This window comes from Limtongia smithiae (genome assembly GCF_038497785.1).
Source record: "Limtongia smithiae strain NRRL Y-17922 unplaced genomic scaffold V1518scaffold_1, whole genome shotgun sequence".
Taxonomy (NCBI): domain Eukaryota; kingdom Fungi; phylum Ascomycota; class Lipomycetes; order Lipomycetales; family Lipomycetaceae; genus Limtongia; species Limtongia smithiae.
In genome coordinates this window covers 438,889-453,160 of record NW_027117622.1, presented here as the reverse complement: position 1 = coordinate 453,160, position 14,272 = coordinate 438,889, and the positions used below count along the sequence as shown (strand labels likewise).

The window sequence follows — 14,272 nt, the reverse complement described above, 5'->3', positions numbered from 1 at the left end:
AGCCATCTCAAACCTGTCTAGCCTGCCGCCAACGGGCTCTAACAAGTTCTACCGGCCAAGAAGGACAGGGACTGCTTGCTGCACTGTATGACCCAGGCTAACCAACCTTCTGAGTTTCCGTCCTGCAGTCACGGCCGCACCAGCCACACAGCGCCCTGAGGCCCCTCCGCCCTTGTGAAGAGAGATGAGCCGAGTCAGAAGTTTAGAACTCGACTCGAAGACCGTCGATTAGCACCATTGTCATCACTTCAAGCCATGTGGCCTGGATTTGTCGAAGTCATATTGGTCGTAATTCCCATTTTAAACAGCGACTATATTCTAAGTAGACAAGGTAGATGTCATGCGGATTCGTGTTGCGGTCACCAGAATACAGCTTCCTGCGTCACGTATTGCTACACACTAGTCACGGAGTTGCATAAACTGTACGGATCTTCCCGATGTCGGAGCAGCTTGCCGGGGCCCGCCGCTGCTGATCGCCAAAAATTTCGATGACGTCGTCGCTCTTTCTCTGCAATGGCAGATCAACGACACCCCACGTCGTTCATTAATTATGCCGGACTACTTATATTTTGACTGATCCGCTGTCACTCCTATACCAACTCCATCTCTGACGTTCTCAACGAAACAGGTCCGCAGAATCTGATCTCTATACTATCACCCATCTTCGAGATCTTTGACTATGGCTACACCAAGCTTGGAAGGGCAGAAAATCGTCACCTTACTGTCGTTTATTCTCGCACTGATCACCAGTTTTTACTATCTTGGCGGGCAAGGCGTGGCGGGTGGCCACCAAGCCGATTCGTTCCATCTCGAGTCTACGCCGTTCAGTGCAAATTTCGTCTTCTTGCTCCTGTTCTGGTGTGCTGAATATCTCGCACAGATTGCGTTCTTGCATCAACTGTTTTACGGTACTGACGATGCGAAGAAGGATTCGCTACTCGTCACAAACTACCTTTCGACCTTCAATGTGCTACACTTTGTTTGGACAGTTCTGCTTGCTCATCAGCACTTCGTTATCGCAGAAATTGCAGTCGCGCTGAATTTTTTGTTGATCGGTGCCTTGTACTGGTCTGGCAGAACCCAGCATCTTGAGCCGCCTCTTCGGTATTTCACGATTCACTATTCCGTGTCCGCTCTTCCATTTGCGTGGGCTCTGTTCACGCTGTTCTGGACCGGTGCAATTGCGGTACACAGCCATGACCTCTTCGGCCGTATCGTTGCGAACATATTCATCTGGATCTTCTTTGTAGTTCCGAGCGGCGCATTGATCGTTTTTGCTGACTGGGGATTTGCCTACGCGTCAGCTTTCCTGACGTGGGGTATTGCCGTGCAGCAGATCTTGGTCAAAGTCATTGCGCTGCAGTGGATTTTTGCTATCGTCATTGCCCTTGTTATAACGGTTGAAGCGGGCGTCACGATGTTTACGTCGGGGTTCCGAGGTTTATGGCATCGCTCTCCGGGAAGTGCGCAAGATATGTTGGACCGGGTGATGCCTGTTGCAAACGAAGAGACGCCACTTGTTGGCTAAACCGAAACTATTGAAATGTCCAACATAACTTTTAACGACTTGAACGACAACACATGGCGTGGCGGTTTGTAGCGGAATGCTGGAAAGTGATCAATTATTATTGTAAAGCAAAATATATGTGAATCTCAGAGGCGCCTATTGAATTACAGCTTAATATTACATGTCATTTCTTATAACGTACAAACCAACTAGAGGAAACCAAAAACACCGCATTCCCACCAATCCTTAAATTATGTGCGTTTCTTCCATCTGCTGCGCCACATCGGCGACATTCGCACGATCTGCAGGGCTCGTATGAGCATTGTATTTGTCGTCGTCATATTTTTGCTCAGTTGTCTTCTTTACTAAGGGAGACGCAACTCTGGATGTAGTCCGCGGACTTTGAAGATACACTGGCGTACTCCTCCTTTCTCGTAAATTCATTCTGCCAGTTGGAGTTGCGTCTGCTGTCGCTATAGTACTTCGGTTGTTGTAAGCGGCACCATCCGGTGTAAATGGCCGTCCTAGAGCAATTGCACGATTAAACCAGGCCTCTTTAGCCGCTGCTGTCTTTGGCATAGCCCAGTTAGGCTTGCAGCCTTTCACTAGCTGTGTCACAACTTGCTTGCTTCCATACTCGTCCTTCCATTCACCGCCTTGTAATCCGACGAGATGTGACATGACACCGCTACAGATAGCGGCATCTGAATACCCGCCTTCCAGTAATGACACTACTCGCCCCTCGCAGAATTCGTCCGCCAATTTGACACTATCACGCGTAAATTGTGAGTAAAATGATACCGGAAGATGTACTCCATGTCGCTGCATGCCCTTGTCTTCATACTCTGATGCATCAAAGCCCGATGACAAAAATACACCAGCCTTGAAAGGACTCTCATTCTTGACCGCATATGACCTCTGCTGCAACAAGAACTTGCGAGCTCTTGCAAACAATTCCGAATAATGAGAAGAATAAAGCTGGTCGTATTCTTCCTTTGTCGAGTACGGCTCTAGATGGACATTCCATATACACAGATTATGCGCCATGACGCAAGTGGATGCATTCTTGATATGCTCTGGACTTGCATAGTCCACCTCCGTTGGAAATGAATTGATGTCGTGCATCGAAAAATACCCAATTTTAGGTCCGTCGGAAGCACTCGCTTTTGTATCCGCTTCGCCGTCTGCGTAAAACTCATCGTTCTGGTCTTCCATACCAGACAGCTTCCAACAGATATCCTGGCTGCCGTCACCGTGATGTAAATCAAAGTCAAGAATAATCGCATGAGTGAGGCCATGCTTGGCTCCCGCATATTGGATTCCCACGTGAACATTATTGATCAAGCAGAACCCTGAGGGAGTACATGGATGAGAATGATGGCCTGTATGTTGGGTTAGAATTCAGTATAGCCATAACTCCTGCAGACGGGCTCGTACCTGGAGGTCGCACCGAAATGAAACACCGTTTCACGCTTGAATCGCGGTCGTCGAACACGGCGTCGATTCCTGTTTCGACAGCACCGACAACTCCTTCCAGAGCCGTTATAGTGCCTTCGCTGAGATATATATCACCAGAATTCCAATCATCGGGAACTTCGATTTCATTTGCCTTCAGCTTATCGCCTGCATTCAAACACAGCTGTCGCAGTCTGCCAGGCCACTGAGACCCGTGAATCTTCTTCACATGGTCGGCAGATGATAATGGTGTTGTGCGCGTAGACGACTCCAAAACAAAATTCTCTGCTCCCAATAACACGATTGCTGCACTGATGCCAATGGCTGCTGCGGTAAGTCTCTGTGGCCGTTCGACAATAGACGCTAAATACCGTTTTGCGACCCATTTACGTGAGAAAGCATGCAGATAAGACAGCGGCGATAGCAGCACCAGAGTCTTGTCCGAGCTATCTGAAGTCGCTGGTTCTGAAGTCGAAGAAGATTTTGGTCTTTCCTCGTTAATGTGTTCTTGATCAAGATTTAGGTTCGCGATGTGAGAAGACAAGTTGTCAGTAAGCACGTCCAAGTCGTCTATTGCAGTGAAAGACGGATCTGTAAGTACTGCCAACGGGTCGTGTCCTAGATCGCTCTCAAACTGTATCGGTATTGACGGGTTCCAAAGTTGATGCACGAGCTCATTCGGTATCAATGGCTGCTCCGACAGGATCTTTTGCATGAATTCATCCGACATTTCCGACATTGCCTGGTCCAAGAACACCTGTTCTGCTTCGCGCATGGCGTCATTTGCATGGGAGTATTGATCGCCATATGCAGCACCGGATCCATCTGAGTTGAGTAGATCCGTGAACGAGAACGATGGGAACGGGGCATGTTGTTGTGATGTAGCATCCGAAGACTTGTGCTCTGATGAAGCCATCTCCTGTCCTTAAATTAAATTGTTAAATCGTGGACTGTGCACTTCCAATAATTTTTCCGAAGTAGCTGTGATGGAGTGGTCACAAACTTGCGGGAAAGGGGTCTCTCACGAGACAAACTGCAGACGCGTTGCGGACGCGGATCCGCGTCCAAAACAAGACAGCGGCGCGTTTATCACGTGCCGCTGCCATTACCGAGAACCATGGGATAGATCATGACCAGCGTGGGGCAAACAGCCAATATTCTCGTAGTAAAGTCAAGCAGTCTTGTGCAAGACCCCAAACATGTCTGCTCCTGGTTTGCTTCATAAATACAACAACAGACTCGTTGCTTTCGAATTTGCTACGTCCAGTGGTACTCCCCACGCCAATGTGCTTCTCTTCGTTGGCGGTCTCGGCGATGGCCTGTTGACGGTTCCTTATGTTTCGCCTCTTGCTGCAAAGCTTGATACGATTGGATGGGGTTGCTCACAGCTTCTGATTTCTTCTTCATACCGTGGCTGGGGAACCGGCTCGCTTGCGCGGGACGCTTCTGAGATCGACGACGCTGTCACCTACTTCAGCGGCTTGCGACATGGCAAAGTCGTCCTCATGGGACATTCAACGGGCAGTCAGGACACAATTTATTATCTAACACGGCATGCACCTTCGTCTTCTGCTGCGCGTATATCTGGAGGTATAATGCAAGCACCAGTCTCAGATCGCGAAGCTATGCAGGTCCTGATGCCCGAACTGTACGCAGACTTGTTGGCTGAGGCGATAACGTACACGACAACCGGGAAGGGTGATGAAGTTCTCCCTCAAAAGTTTGCTAAGAAATTTTTGGATACTCCCATTTCGGCATCTCGATGGGTTTCCCTTGCAACGAAGCTGGGCGATGATGACTTCTTCTCTTCAGATATAGAACAGGAGCACCTCAAATCTACATTCGGCGTCATTGATGTCCCAGTTTTGGTATTGTACTCGGGTTCGGATGAATATGTACCATTATCCGTGGACAAGACAGCTTTAGTATCCAGATGGAAAGCTGCAACAAAGCCTGGTATTTGGAGCGATGTGAGCCAGGTGGTGAAAGGGGCCACGCACAATCTAGGAAAAGGGTCAGAGGAGACATCAATGGAGGATGCGCTTGATGCCATTCTAGCTTTTGTATCTTCACTGTGATAACCCAATAAGTGAATATAAAATGAATCTCTGCGGTGCCCATCCCGAAGTTGATATAGAGCCATTGATCTGACAGTGTACATTGAATCCGCACTGCTCTACCAGTACAGACCGCGGACGTCCCCTGTCATCACAGCTCTGTTCCATCGTCCACATCACGACATCTGCTAAGCAGGATGCGTCATGAAGCGCTGGGAAACAGAATTCTCTAGAGCGCGAGAGCGCCCTAAGTCGACAAAGAGTCGACGGACGGTCGAACCGTCATGAACTCGACGACATTTGCATATGCACATCGTCGTGCATGTGTGCGACCAAAATTTATGCCGGAATCACAATTTGGTTGTTGCAGGTTCACGTGATCCAAATCAACATGCGCTCTTCTCCAATAACGTTCGTACCATAGTTTAACCTCACATTTGTAACTGCATCCTGCTTTGCAGCGACGGAACATTTACGCGTGTTGTATTACATATTGGCATTTGACGTATTTGTTTGTGAGACCGCGGACTGGTTTTGTTAGTTTCGTGCCGACAACATGGATCGGAAGGCGCCAAAGACACGTTCAGCTCAGCTTCGACCAAAGCCGTATGCTCGATCCAATATTATCCCGCAAACGCCTGCGCGAGAATCGTTTCGCGAGCCACAGGTAAATAATAATTTGAGGCATTTGTTTGGTTTGGTTTACTAACATATTGTAGACGCCGGGAAGCATATTTTCGAAAGTGGTCTCCATGTTCACCCCTTCGCGCTGGTCATCTCACCAGCAATCAGCCTCGACTTTAGAGGCAGCTGATACGAAAGATGATTCTGCGCAGCTTTCAAGCAAATTTCAGAATGCTATCACTGCACCCATCGCGAACGTAACCTCAGACTCTCCGGTGTTAGTGGACAGTCAGTCCTCATCTTCGAGCAGATATCTTCCTCATTTGTTTTCACCACTGCGGACGGCACAGCAACCAGCTACGCCGACTGCTTCGAAGTCTCTAGAGCCATTCACATTTACTCCACGGATGGGAACATCTGGAAATGAGTCATCGGTAAAGGAATCTCCAAATCAGCGGCTCGCTGAGTTTTTCGCGACGAAGGGAGATTCGTCGTTGTCTGACATGGAGATGGAGGGTGTTATGGCACTCTTGAAGCAGGCTTGCACTCAGCAGCTTGGCGAAAATGCGACGTCAGATATACTGACAAGCAGCATGGCTCCTATAATTCACCACTCATCGCCATCGAGCTATTCGCGCTATGATGAGTTATTTCCGTCTCGACCACATTTCGCAACACCACAACGGTCCATGGTCACTCCACGAGCTCATACGTTGAATGTCAAAGCACCCCGATACACACCCGTTTACACACCGCGATCGACTCGTCAACCTGTGCCGGCTAAGCAACACCCGCCTGCTTGGGACTCGCCTTTGCCGTCTCTTTCAATGCCTTTCAAGTCGCGGGGCTTGGTCAGTTCAACGAGCTCGTCACGACTAATTAAGGCTATTGAATCAAGCGAGAAGGTTGAATTGAAGAATCTTGCCAGTCCGTCGGTGCCGTCGCCACCAGCACCCACTCCGGATGCTAAAGTCGCAGCTTCGGCATCCAACACTCCAAAGAGATTGTCACACACCGCCACAACACTTCTGTCTTTAATATCTCCGGTTGGCAGTGCACCAGAAGTTGCGACGATACTCGAAGAAGACCGCGAGAGGGCTATTGATCCGGCCATGAAAGCCTTCTTGAATCCTTATGCTGCATCTCCGACTTCTAGATCGTCGCCTCGACGAAAGAATGCACGGCAAGAGTCGGTTTTCGGTTTGAAGCCTTCTGCCAAGAAGAAGAGACGAGTTATCGACGATATCGAAAAGTCTCTACCAATGGAAGATAGAAGCTCGCGTGAGGCATCTGTCGCGGCATTCCAAAGTGCCGTGGCATCAGCAACACCGACAAAGGAGCAAACTGTCCCTCTGAAACCTGCGCCAATGCCAGTATCTGCTCATCCTGTATCGGATACACCGACAAGATCCTCCTCTCAGGCTTCTGATTTACTGGTCGCGTCCGCCGGTGGATTCAATTTCCAAGGCACGTTTAAGCCCTCTCGGCCGTCGACCCTACGTCAAAGCACAGTCATGAGCCCGCCAGTCAGTCCTTCGTATGACAACAAGGATGCCATTAAGGAAACTAGAGTTGCTAATCTTTCGACTTTCAACGTCGGATCGACGGCGGCGAAGCAACCCGAGCCGGAGAAGACATCTAATCCTAGGCCGTTATTTTCAATCCCGCGGCCATTTGTGGAGCCAACCGCGAGAGAAGAAACAAAGCAGGCAGTTGCTTCTATGACTCGGAACTTCAGCCCAGAAGAACAGAAAGCGTTGGGCGGGAATGAGTATAAGGCTTATGCTCCAAAGTACTTCTTGCCCAAGGCTGGGATTGTGTCTGGTTTGGACGAGGCTAAGACGGCGGCTCTCAAGGCACGGACGTCTGAATATGAGAAATACTCGGAAGCGTTCGTTTTTCCTTTACCGGCAAAATAGTTTATTTATCTTTGTATACTCTGTATTGCTACAGTGAGAGATCCGTACTTCTTGAAATGTATTCCATATCTATTTAGTAACTATAGAGTGTCCGGTGTTTGCGATTGGTAAGTCACCAGTACTGTCCTAGGATATTTCGATCCATGCTGCTCGATAATTGATTATGGTACCCATTCACCTTGAAAGCCGGAAGGAGCCGAAATGTCGTCGGGCCCGTGCTGTTGATCATTGCTATCAAACTCCGTAAACTCGCGTACAGTGTAAAATTCAAACCTTGTTTAACAAGGCGCCGTGGACAGAGCTTACTCAACCTACTCGCGACCTCTTCGCAATTGAGTCACTTCAGCTGTACCGCGGTATAGCTTTCAGCTCTCAATCATTATCTATATCAACAGGTTCACCGTGTTTAACAGACATCTGTTCGAATATATCTTCAAAGGCATTGTGTAAGTGAGTATTGAAGCGCTTTCTGAAACAGTGTAGTCTGATTTAGCCTACCGGTAATTTAGGCTATAAAATCGAAACGGCATAATAGCAAATGGGAATTCGAAATGGAGATGATTTTGCAGAGACAGTTTTAAGCACAGCATTTGACGTTCTCAAGGCGAATTGCAATGACCCGGTCAAGGCAGCTGAACTGTCGAAACGGGTCCAGCAAGCTCTCCGCGAGCGTAACTTGACTGGACACCAAGATGCTTCCGCCGCTTTTCTCCAGAATGCACCAAGCAACGTCTTCAATTTAATCCCAGTTGATGGCTATTGTAACGAGGCTCAATTGACCACGCATTTGGACCTGCTGAATTTGTTCATGTGCGTCCGCAAGTCGGTCGAGAACAGAGACGGCCTGTTTGGAGTATATAACTCATACACCAAGAACGACATGTCGAAAGTGTTTGACTCAACCGCATTTAGCTTCGGAGAGAAGCTTACGCTGCCTTTTCAGATCAGATGGTATATTTATATTTCTCGTGCGGTGGAACGGTATACACGATGGTTCGACTCACTACCCGCCTCAGACGTTGACCCCGATAACTTCCAATTTCTCGGGGGCCAGGCTTCTCCGATTACTATTGATACATTACCACCGGTTGATGTGCTCATGGTGTGGCATGCACATATGCTTCATCCCCAGATGTATTGGGAAGACTGTATCAGGTCTGGACGGGCGGCGATGTTTCTTCACATGCCATTTCCGTGGGCGGAAATAGTGAGTGAAGCGAATAATTCTTTTGGTACGTCTTTTTCTAATTTTGATCTAGTCTCAGGTTATTCGGAGAGCAAGTCATGCTGTCATATATCGATATATTTATGATGTCCCTCTGTCATCTATTACAAATTTCGAGGCGCTCACGGGTTGTGCATACGAAAACGAGTTGGACAATATTTCGAAGTTTATAACATGTCCTCACTGTTATTGTGCAGACATCAAGCTCAACTGGTGTGGGGCATTTCACCATGGGTGGGCAGAGGAAAAATTCGAACATTACTGCAATGAGTGTGGTGCAGTGATCAATCGAGACTCGTTGAGTGCATTTCAGTTTTCCAAGGATTTCAAGCGATTACGCGAGACTGGATTTCCTCTGAAGTGCGTATGATCGATTGTGGCATTGCATAGAATACGGGCTAACCGAGACAAGGGGAGAACTATCTGAGTACATCACCTTAACTAACAATCAGAACATGTCAAACCACGGCGCTAGCAAGATTTTACTAGAGAACATACAAAAATTTGTCCTCGAACCAGGCGATGGAATGAATGCAATTCGTCGGCAAATACGACAGGCGACTGAACGAGCGGCTCGAAATATGGCTAAGGGTTCTTCAGCCAAGTATGAAGCTGTGGATATCATGATTAGAAGGCTACTTCGACCATATGAATATAATGTCAGTAAATTTGGAATCAATTTACAGGCTGCAGTGTTGCGCGAAGGTCGATTCGGAGATATCATGAATGCGTACGGATATTCTGTATCACCGTTTCGGAGTGACACGATTAATAGTACCATGGTTCGATTTTTTCAATTTTGGCATTTAATGCGGGAAAATCCCAACAGCATTTTGGTTCCACCTGTGGATGCGGATTTTGCGTGGCACACCATGCAGCTGAATCCATCTTACTATTTGTCTATGTGCTTTGTTCTGCAAGGAACGCATGTTAATCATGATGACTCGGCGACCACGACTAACGGAAAGTGCATTCAAGATGCATTGAAAGCCACAGAGAAGCTATGGCGTATGAACTTTCCTCAAGATGTACAGGGATATAGTGGCTGCAGCTGTGCGTTCTGCGAAGCAGAGCGGCGTCTGCTTGTTGAATCAAATGGTGAACTGGATAGTATTATCGAGAAAACGGGCAAGAAACTCTTATTTGGAGTGTCTATTGACGCAAAGAGGAGAGGCGCGAAAATTGATGAATATTACGGGGCGCTGTGTGACCAGGCAATTAGCGATGGACAGGAGGAGATTGTTCGACTAAAATCATTGACAACTACAAGGGCCGGCATAATGAAACACCCGTATCTGCTCTTCAGACCGCGCGATCATCCAACAATGAGTTTTATTTACCGGCACAGCACTTCCGTTGATCCGAAAGATCTAGAGCCGATTTTGGGGCCATATTATTCAGCACTTTAATAATTTTGGTTTTATCCTTGACACCGCGGTCTGCGATCAAGCTATGGCATCAATATGCGAAGCCGCATGAATGTATTATTGGAATAAGAATGAAAGCGTTAGCGGGAATCTAAAGCGGGCTATGATAGATTGCACATCCAATGGTAAGTCATTTCGAAAATTTCATTGTGAATTTAAACGGCAAATGTGTACAGTACCATACATTTTTATATTTCAATTTTGTAGTGTCAGCAGCAGAGAAGCAAGCATGAGAAGGGGAGATGTGGCACATGTAGTATTACTCTATATTACTAATTGCTTGTATCCGCTTACAAGACTTCAGCTGGCAACGATTCAGACTTTTTGCGCTGTTGCCAGCTGCTCGCAGGCATATCAGAACTGATTTGAATATGCCTATACGCTCGTTCTGTTGACCTCGTGCAGTAACTTCCTCTTCGTTTGTGCAGTCTCACGATATCCCGCAGTTCCAGCATAGAGCCGTGCAGCATCCGGTCAAATAGAGTCTTAGAACGCATTTCTATAACAGGGCCGAATCATTTGCTTCGTTGAGATACTTGCCATCTACAGAAAGTGAAGATAGATCATGTAGAGAGTTCTCGCAATGCACCTTGTATGACGTATGTATAACGAGCTTCATTTTCAGCCGAATCGTATGCGATTGGTAGGCGACATCTCACACATCGATAAATAAACCATTGTTCCGCTATACCGTCCGATCTGATCTATCTGTCAGTATACAATACCCATTCTCAACTTAGTTTGACAAAGACTGTACCGCTTCACTATTGTAGCCTTTTCGTCGCGATCCGCCAAGAAACTGAATGCACATTTTTCATCATGGCGTGGAATCACAAGGCTATCAACAACGCATATCGTAGGGCTTCGTTTAGGCAATTTGTGTAGCGGAGGGCTGATTGCAAGAGCGAATTGGGAGCAACGGCACGAATACGCTCTGAGATAAGTAAGTACCTGCCACTAATACTGCACAACCAAGAACCTAGGATGCTTCATGCAGCACATACGTACGCTGTATTGCCTGTCATCTCCTTTGCAACGGTGATCTTCGACTGGTGGAGCGGGGAAGGGCCAATTGGTTGTTGACTAGTCGGTCTGTCAGATCCGAAATGTCGCCGAACTTTAGGTTCACAAAGTTCCAAGCGTTTTGCCATCGGGGTGCGGCGGTCGGCATCTGTAATGATGACGGTGGGGTACAACTTCCACACCTCGTTAAGCAGATCTGTCTGTTGTTACGCCTTCTCGTCCCCACGCAGGAGGAAGTCATACCTTTAGATCTTAGCATTATACTACCATGTCGGGAATCGAGAAGAAAGTCGAGAAGAAGGTCGAGCAAGTATCGCACGACATCGCTACTGGCGAAGCTCCCGAAAGTACCGAGACGAATCTGCGATATGCAGCATACGCAAACAGATTGCGAGTGAGTATGCCGGTTCCGTATTGGCAGAGAAATTTGATCTAATTTGTTGAATAGACTGTATGACTGGACAGTTTGTCTTGAACTGAAGAAGTGTGGTTCTGATATATCAGATAGATCGTGATGGCGACTCAACGATATGTTGCCTATACATCCGATATCGGCGAATCGTTCCGACCGATCGTCAAGCCGCTGTTCGTTACAACTGCATATGGAATTAGCTGGGCATATGTTTTGGGCGATGTGTCCTATGAGGGATACAAGGTAATGGCTTTATTGACATGATTCTTCGTGGTACAGCTGCTAACAATGCGATAGACCTACCTCAAGGAGCAGAGCTGGCTAGAAGCGAAGGCTAAGGGCGAGGCCATCTCTGAAGAAAAGCCAAATTGGCCTCTAACAATGGCGCAACGGGGAATATTTCAGAGCATTGCCAGTATGGGACTGCCGGCGTTCACGATCCATTCAGTGCGTAACTTCCGTTCTGAAATAGCTGACACTGGTGCTTGTTCTAACTATTTCAAACCTAGACTGTGCGCTATTCTGGACAGGCTATGAAGAACATGAAGAACGTTAAGCTTCGCACTTGGGGACCTGTTGGACTTGGTCTTGCGGTTGTTCCTGCTTTGCCGTATCTGTTTGACGAGCCTGTCGAGCATGCGGTTGAATGGGCTTTTGAGAAAGGCAAGGAAGCTTATCGTGACTTCAGCAAGAAGGAACTCTAAGCGTTGAACACAATTTGTAGATGCATGACTGACGTCAATCATACTACATCGCTCACCGCGAGCACCAAGATATAACAGCCTCGCGATGACGACGGATTTGTGAGCATGCGAAGCAACGCCTCTTTATCAGTACCCTGTATACAGTCAATATCCTAGATCAATTAATTTTTTTTAAGAAAACTTAAAGTAGACCTCTTACGAAAGCGAAAAGCAAGTTCAAATGTTAGTTACTAATACGAATTAGATAGTAAATGAAAGTTAGTTGTCCAACCAACTTTTTAGTTGACCTAGCCAACGATTCCGACGGCATTTAGTTAGCACACAGCTCGCCAAAGCGTGAATTTAGTGAACTTGGCACTAATTTAACTAACGGGCAAAACTCCTACTCACTGATTAACTTGATGTCGCGCAGCAGCCGCGTTGCTCGAGAGACAGCTTACGTAGGTAACTTAACGTCTGAACACCAAACCCCAACATTGTCGCTAGCAAACCCAGTCAACGAACTAATTGTTTGAGGAACTATCTATCTAACGGACCAGAAAATTTATAAGTCATGAATGCACTTCCATACCACTCTATCTTCTCCGACAGAGAGCAATAACACTAGACCACTCAATCTCCAAGACAGTCTTGTCGGTCCAACCTGTGGAGCCTCTGAGTCGGTCAAACAACCTATCAACAATGTCACCTTCGCCGTTGTGTCTTCTTGCAATTTCGCCTGGATGTTCTTTACACCAGTTGTGAAAACTGCTCCATGTACGCACATACTCCTCGCTAGCTGCAAGCGTCATAGTCTTCGCAACCATCTGAAAAGCTTCATCCGTTTGCCCAGGAATATACAGCTGCCGCTCTATGTCCCTGAACAGAGACGTAGGCGGATGTATGTCCCTGTACAAGTTGCGTAAAATATACCGGCCCGGCTCCCAATAAGGTCCTGTAAGATAGTCAATATAATTCACGCAGTCAATATTTAATGACTCACTTACCAAGATAATTTTTCCCGTAACTGAATTCTTGGATGATTTCGTTGGCAATCGGACTGTTCTTGTAAGTGTGATCCAAATATCCGAAAAAAGTCAGCGTTCCCCCCGGTCTCAGCACCCGAGCAGTCTCATTGAACCACTTATCGTGGTCGAACCAATGAGCTGCCTGAGACGCGGAAATGAAATCCACGCTACCGTTCGCCGCAAAAGGTATCTCCTCAGCCGGACTTTTCATGAACTGGACATTCGTAAAATGTTTCGCAGCCGCTGCCTTTGTAGCTTGCTCGATCATGCCGGCAGACGGATCAGTACCGATGACTTTGGTGAAATAAGCCGCAAGCGGAAGAGCGGCGGTTCCAGGACCGCATCCCTGGTCAATTGCAAAAGTTTTTGCGCCTTGGTGGTAATCAAGAAGAACAGTATAAAGCTTCGAAGGATATGAAGGGCGAAAATCCGCGTAGGCTTTCGAGCCATAACTGGAGTCGGAGAACGAAGTCATGGCAATTGCAATTCGCGCTGTATTTCACGAGGCTCCAGCAGCTCACAAGAGATTAATACAGCAAACAGGACTGCCACGCTTATAAAGGCCGGGCGGATATCAATACAGTCGCGGCGGCATGAGGAGCAACAGCACGGTGCCGCCCATACCGAGCATGAGCGGCTCAGGAATTGGTCTGCAGACCAGATTTCGCGGAGTTAGACAAGGCTCCGCGGCGATGAGCTCTTCCACTGTACCTAGTCGCCAATCAGAACACATCCCGGAACATTGTAATGTCAGCTGAACGATATACTAGGTGCACGGACGTAACTGTGAATGCTAGGCCAACTTTTCCAAATGCTTTTCCGGGGCGCCAGTCTCTGATTGCCCCAGACTAGGCATACCCTCGGGTAGTTTATGTGCCGCCCTTCGGCTTGCCCCGCGGTTGTGTGCATATA

General features: G+C 47.6%; 7 protein-coding genes across 7 annotated transcripts; 5 read left to right on the top strand and 2 right to left on the bottom strand.

Annotated features, from left to right (window-relative positions):
* Positions 1–555: 555 nt before the first annotated feature.
* Positions 556–1,721, top strand: V1518DRAFT_408537 (uncharacterized protein). Its single transcript, XM_066902149.1, has one exon. It carries the CDS (start codon positions 680–682, stop codon positions 1,526–1,528), a length of 849 nt encoding a protein of 282 aa, XP_066761824.1. The 5' UTR covers positions 556–679; the 3' UTR covers positions 1,529–1,721.
* On the bottom strand, positions 1,607–3,990 carry V1518DRAFT_408533 (histone deacetylase domain-containing protein). Its single transcript, XM_066902148.1, has 2 exons — positions 2,945–3,990; positions 1,607–2,889 (listed from the first exon to the last, which is right to left on the bottom strand). The coding sequence occupies exons 1-2, from the start codon at positions 3,876–3,878 to the stop codon at positions 1,754–1,756; spliced, it is 2,070 nt and encodes a 689-aa protein (XP_066761823.1). The 5' UTR covers positions 3,879–3,990; the 3' UTR covers positions 1,607–1,753.
* Positions 3,991–4,108: 118 nt separating this feature from the next.
* V1518DRAFT_408532 (uncharacterized protein) lies at positions 4,109–5,101 on the top strand. The gene has a single exon (XM_066902147.1). The coding sequence runs from the start codon at positions 4,162–4,164 to the stop codon at positions 5,038–5,040; it is 879 nt and encodes a 292-aa protein (XP_066761822.1). The 5' UTR covers positions 4,109–4,161; the 3' UTR covers positions 5,041–5,101.
* Positions 5,102–5,196: 95 nt separating this feature from the next.
* V1518DRAFT_408530 (uncharacterized protein) lies at positions 5,197–7,739 on the top strand. The gene is made up of 2 exons (XM_066902146.1): positions 5,197–5,686; positions 5,739–7,739. The coding sequence occupies exons 1-2, from the start codon at positions 5,576–5,578 to the stop codon at positions 7,560–7,562; spliced, it is 1,935 nt and encodes a 644-aa protein (XP_066761821.1). The 5' UTR covers positions 5,197–5,575; the 3' UTR covers positions 7,563–7,739.
* A 97-nt stretch (positions 7,740–7,836) lies between these two features.
* V1518DRAFT_10796 (uncharacterized protein) lies at positions 7,837–10,234 on the top strand. Its single transcript, XM_066900667.1, has 4 exons — positions 7,837–8,001; positions 8,072–8,769; positions 8,822–9,147; positions 9,200–10,234. The coding sequence occupies exons 2-4, from the start codon at positions 8,101–8,103 to the stop codon at positions 10,194–10,196; spliced, it is 1,992 nt and encodes a 663-aa protein (XP_066761820.1). The 5' UTR covers positions 7,837–8,001; positions 8,072–8,100; the 3' UTR covers positions 10,197–10,234.
* Positions 10,235–11,393: 1,159 nt separating this feature from the next.
* On the top strand, positions 11,394–12,568 carry V1518DRAFT_408521 (mitochondrial 18 KDa protein-domain-containing protein). The gene is made up of 4 exons (XM_066902145.1): positions 11,394–11,631; positions 11,746–11,892; positions 11,947–12,096; positions 12,159–12,568. Exons 1-4 carry the CDS (start codon positions 11,506–11,508, stop codon positions 12,351–12,353), a joined length of 618 nt encoding a protein of 205 aa, XP_066761819.1. The 5' UTR covers positions 11,394–11,505; the 3' UTR covers positions 12,354–12,568.
* Positions 12,569–12,690: 122 nt separating this feature from the next.
* Positions 12,691–13,942, bottom strand: V1518DRAFT_10783 (S-adenosyl-L-methionine-dependent methyltransferase). The gene is made up of 2 exons (XM_066900666.1): positions 13,340–13,942; positions 12,691–13,287 (listed from the first exon to the last, which is right to left on the bottom strand). Exons 1-2 carry the CDS (start codon positions 13,833–13,835, stop codon positions 12,929–12,931), a joined length of 855 nt encoding a protein of 284 aa, XP_066761818.1. The 5' UTR covers positions 13,836–13,942; the 3' UTR covers positions 12,691–12,928.
* Positions 13,943–14,272: the final 330 nt, after the last annotated feature.

Excerpts from the sequence above, each read along its gene's own strand:
- V1518DRAFT_408537 (XM_066902149.1), top strand. The coding sequence starts at position 680 with ATGGCTACACCAAGCTTGGAAGGGCAGAAAATCGTCACCTTACTGTCG.
- V1518DRAFT_408533 (XM_066902148.1), bottom strand. The coding sequence starts at position 3,878 with ATGGCTTCATCAGAGCACAAGTCTTCGGATGCTACATCACAACAACAT. Across the intron at positions 2,890-2,944 it reads CATTTCGGTGCGACCTCCAG|GCCATCATTCTCATCCATGT; the intron begins GTACGAGCCCGT and ends CCCAACATACAG.
- V1518DRAFT_408532 (XM_066902147.1), top strand. The coding sequence starts at position 4,162 with ATGTCTGCTCCTGGTTTGCTTCATAAATACAACAACAGACTCGTTGCT.
- V1518DRAFT_408530 (XM_066902146.1), top strand. The coding sequence starts at position 5,576 with ATGGATCGGAAGGCGCCAAAGACACGTTCAGCTCAGCTTCGACCAAAG. Across the intron at positions 5,687-5,738 it reads AATCGTTTCGCGAGCCACAG|ACGCCGGGAAGCATATTTTC; the intron begins GTAAATAATAAT and ends AACATATTGTAG.
- V1518DRAFT_10796 (XM_066900667.1), top strand. The coding sequence starts at position 8,101 with ATGGGAATTCGAAATGGAGATGATTTTGCAGAGACAGTTTTAAGCACA. Across the intron at positions 8,770-8,821 it reads CATTTCCGTGGGCGGAAATA|TCTCAGGTTATTCGGAGAGC; the intron begins GTGAGTGAAGCG and ends ATTTTGATCTAG. Across the intron at positions 9,148-9,199 it reads GAGACTGGATTTCCTCTGAA|GGGAGAACTATCTGAGTACA; the intron begins GTGCGTATGATC and ends AACCGAGACAAG.
- V1518DRAFT_408521 (XM_066902145.1), top strand. The coding sequence starts at position 11,506 with ATGTCGGGAATCGAGAAGAAAGTCGAGAAGAAGGTCGAGCAAGTATCG. Across the intron at positions 11,632-11,745 it reads CATACGCAAACAGATTGCGA|ATCGTGATGGCGACTCAACG; the intron begins GTGAGTATGCCG and ends TATATCAGATAG. Across the intron at positions 11,893-11,946 it reads TGTCCTATGAGGGATACAAG|ACCTACCTCAAGGAGCAGAG; the intron begins GTAATGGCTTTA and ends ACAATGCGATAG.
- V1518DRAFT_10783 (XM_066900666.1), bottom strand. The coding sequence starts at position 13,835 with ATGACTTCGTTCTCCGACTCCAGTTATGGCTCGAAAGCCTACGCGGAT. Across the intron at positions 13,288-13,339 it reads TTACGGGAAAAATTATCTTG|GACCTTATTGGGAGCCGGGC; the intron begins GTAAGTGAGTCA and ends ACTATCTTACAG.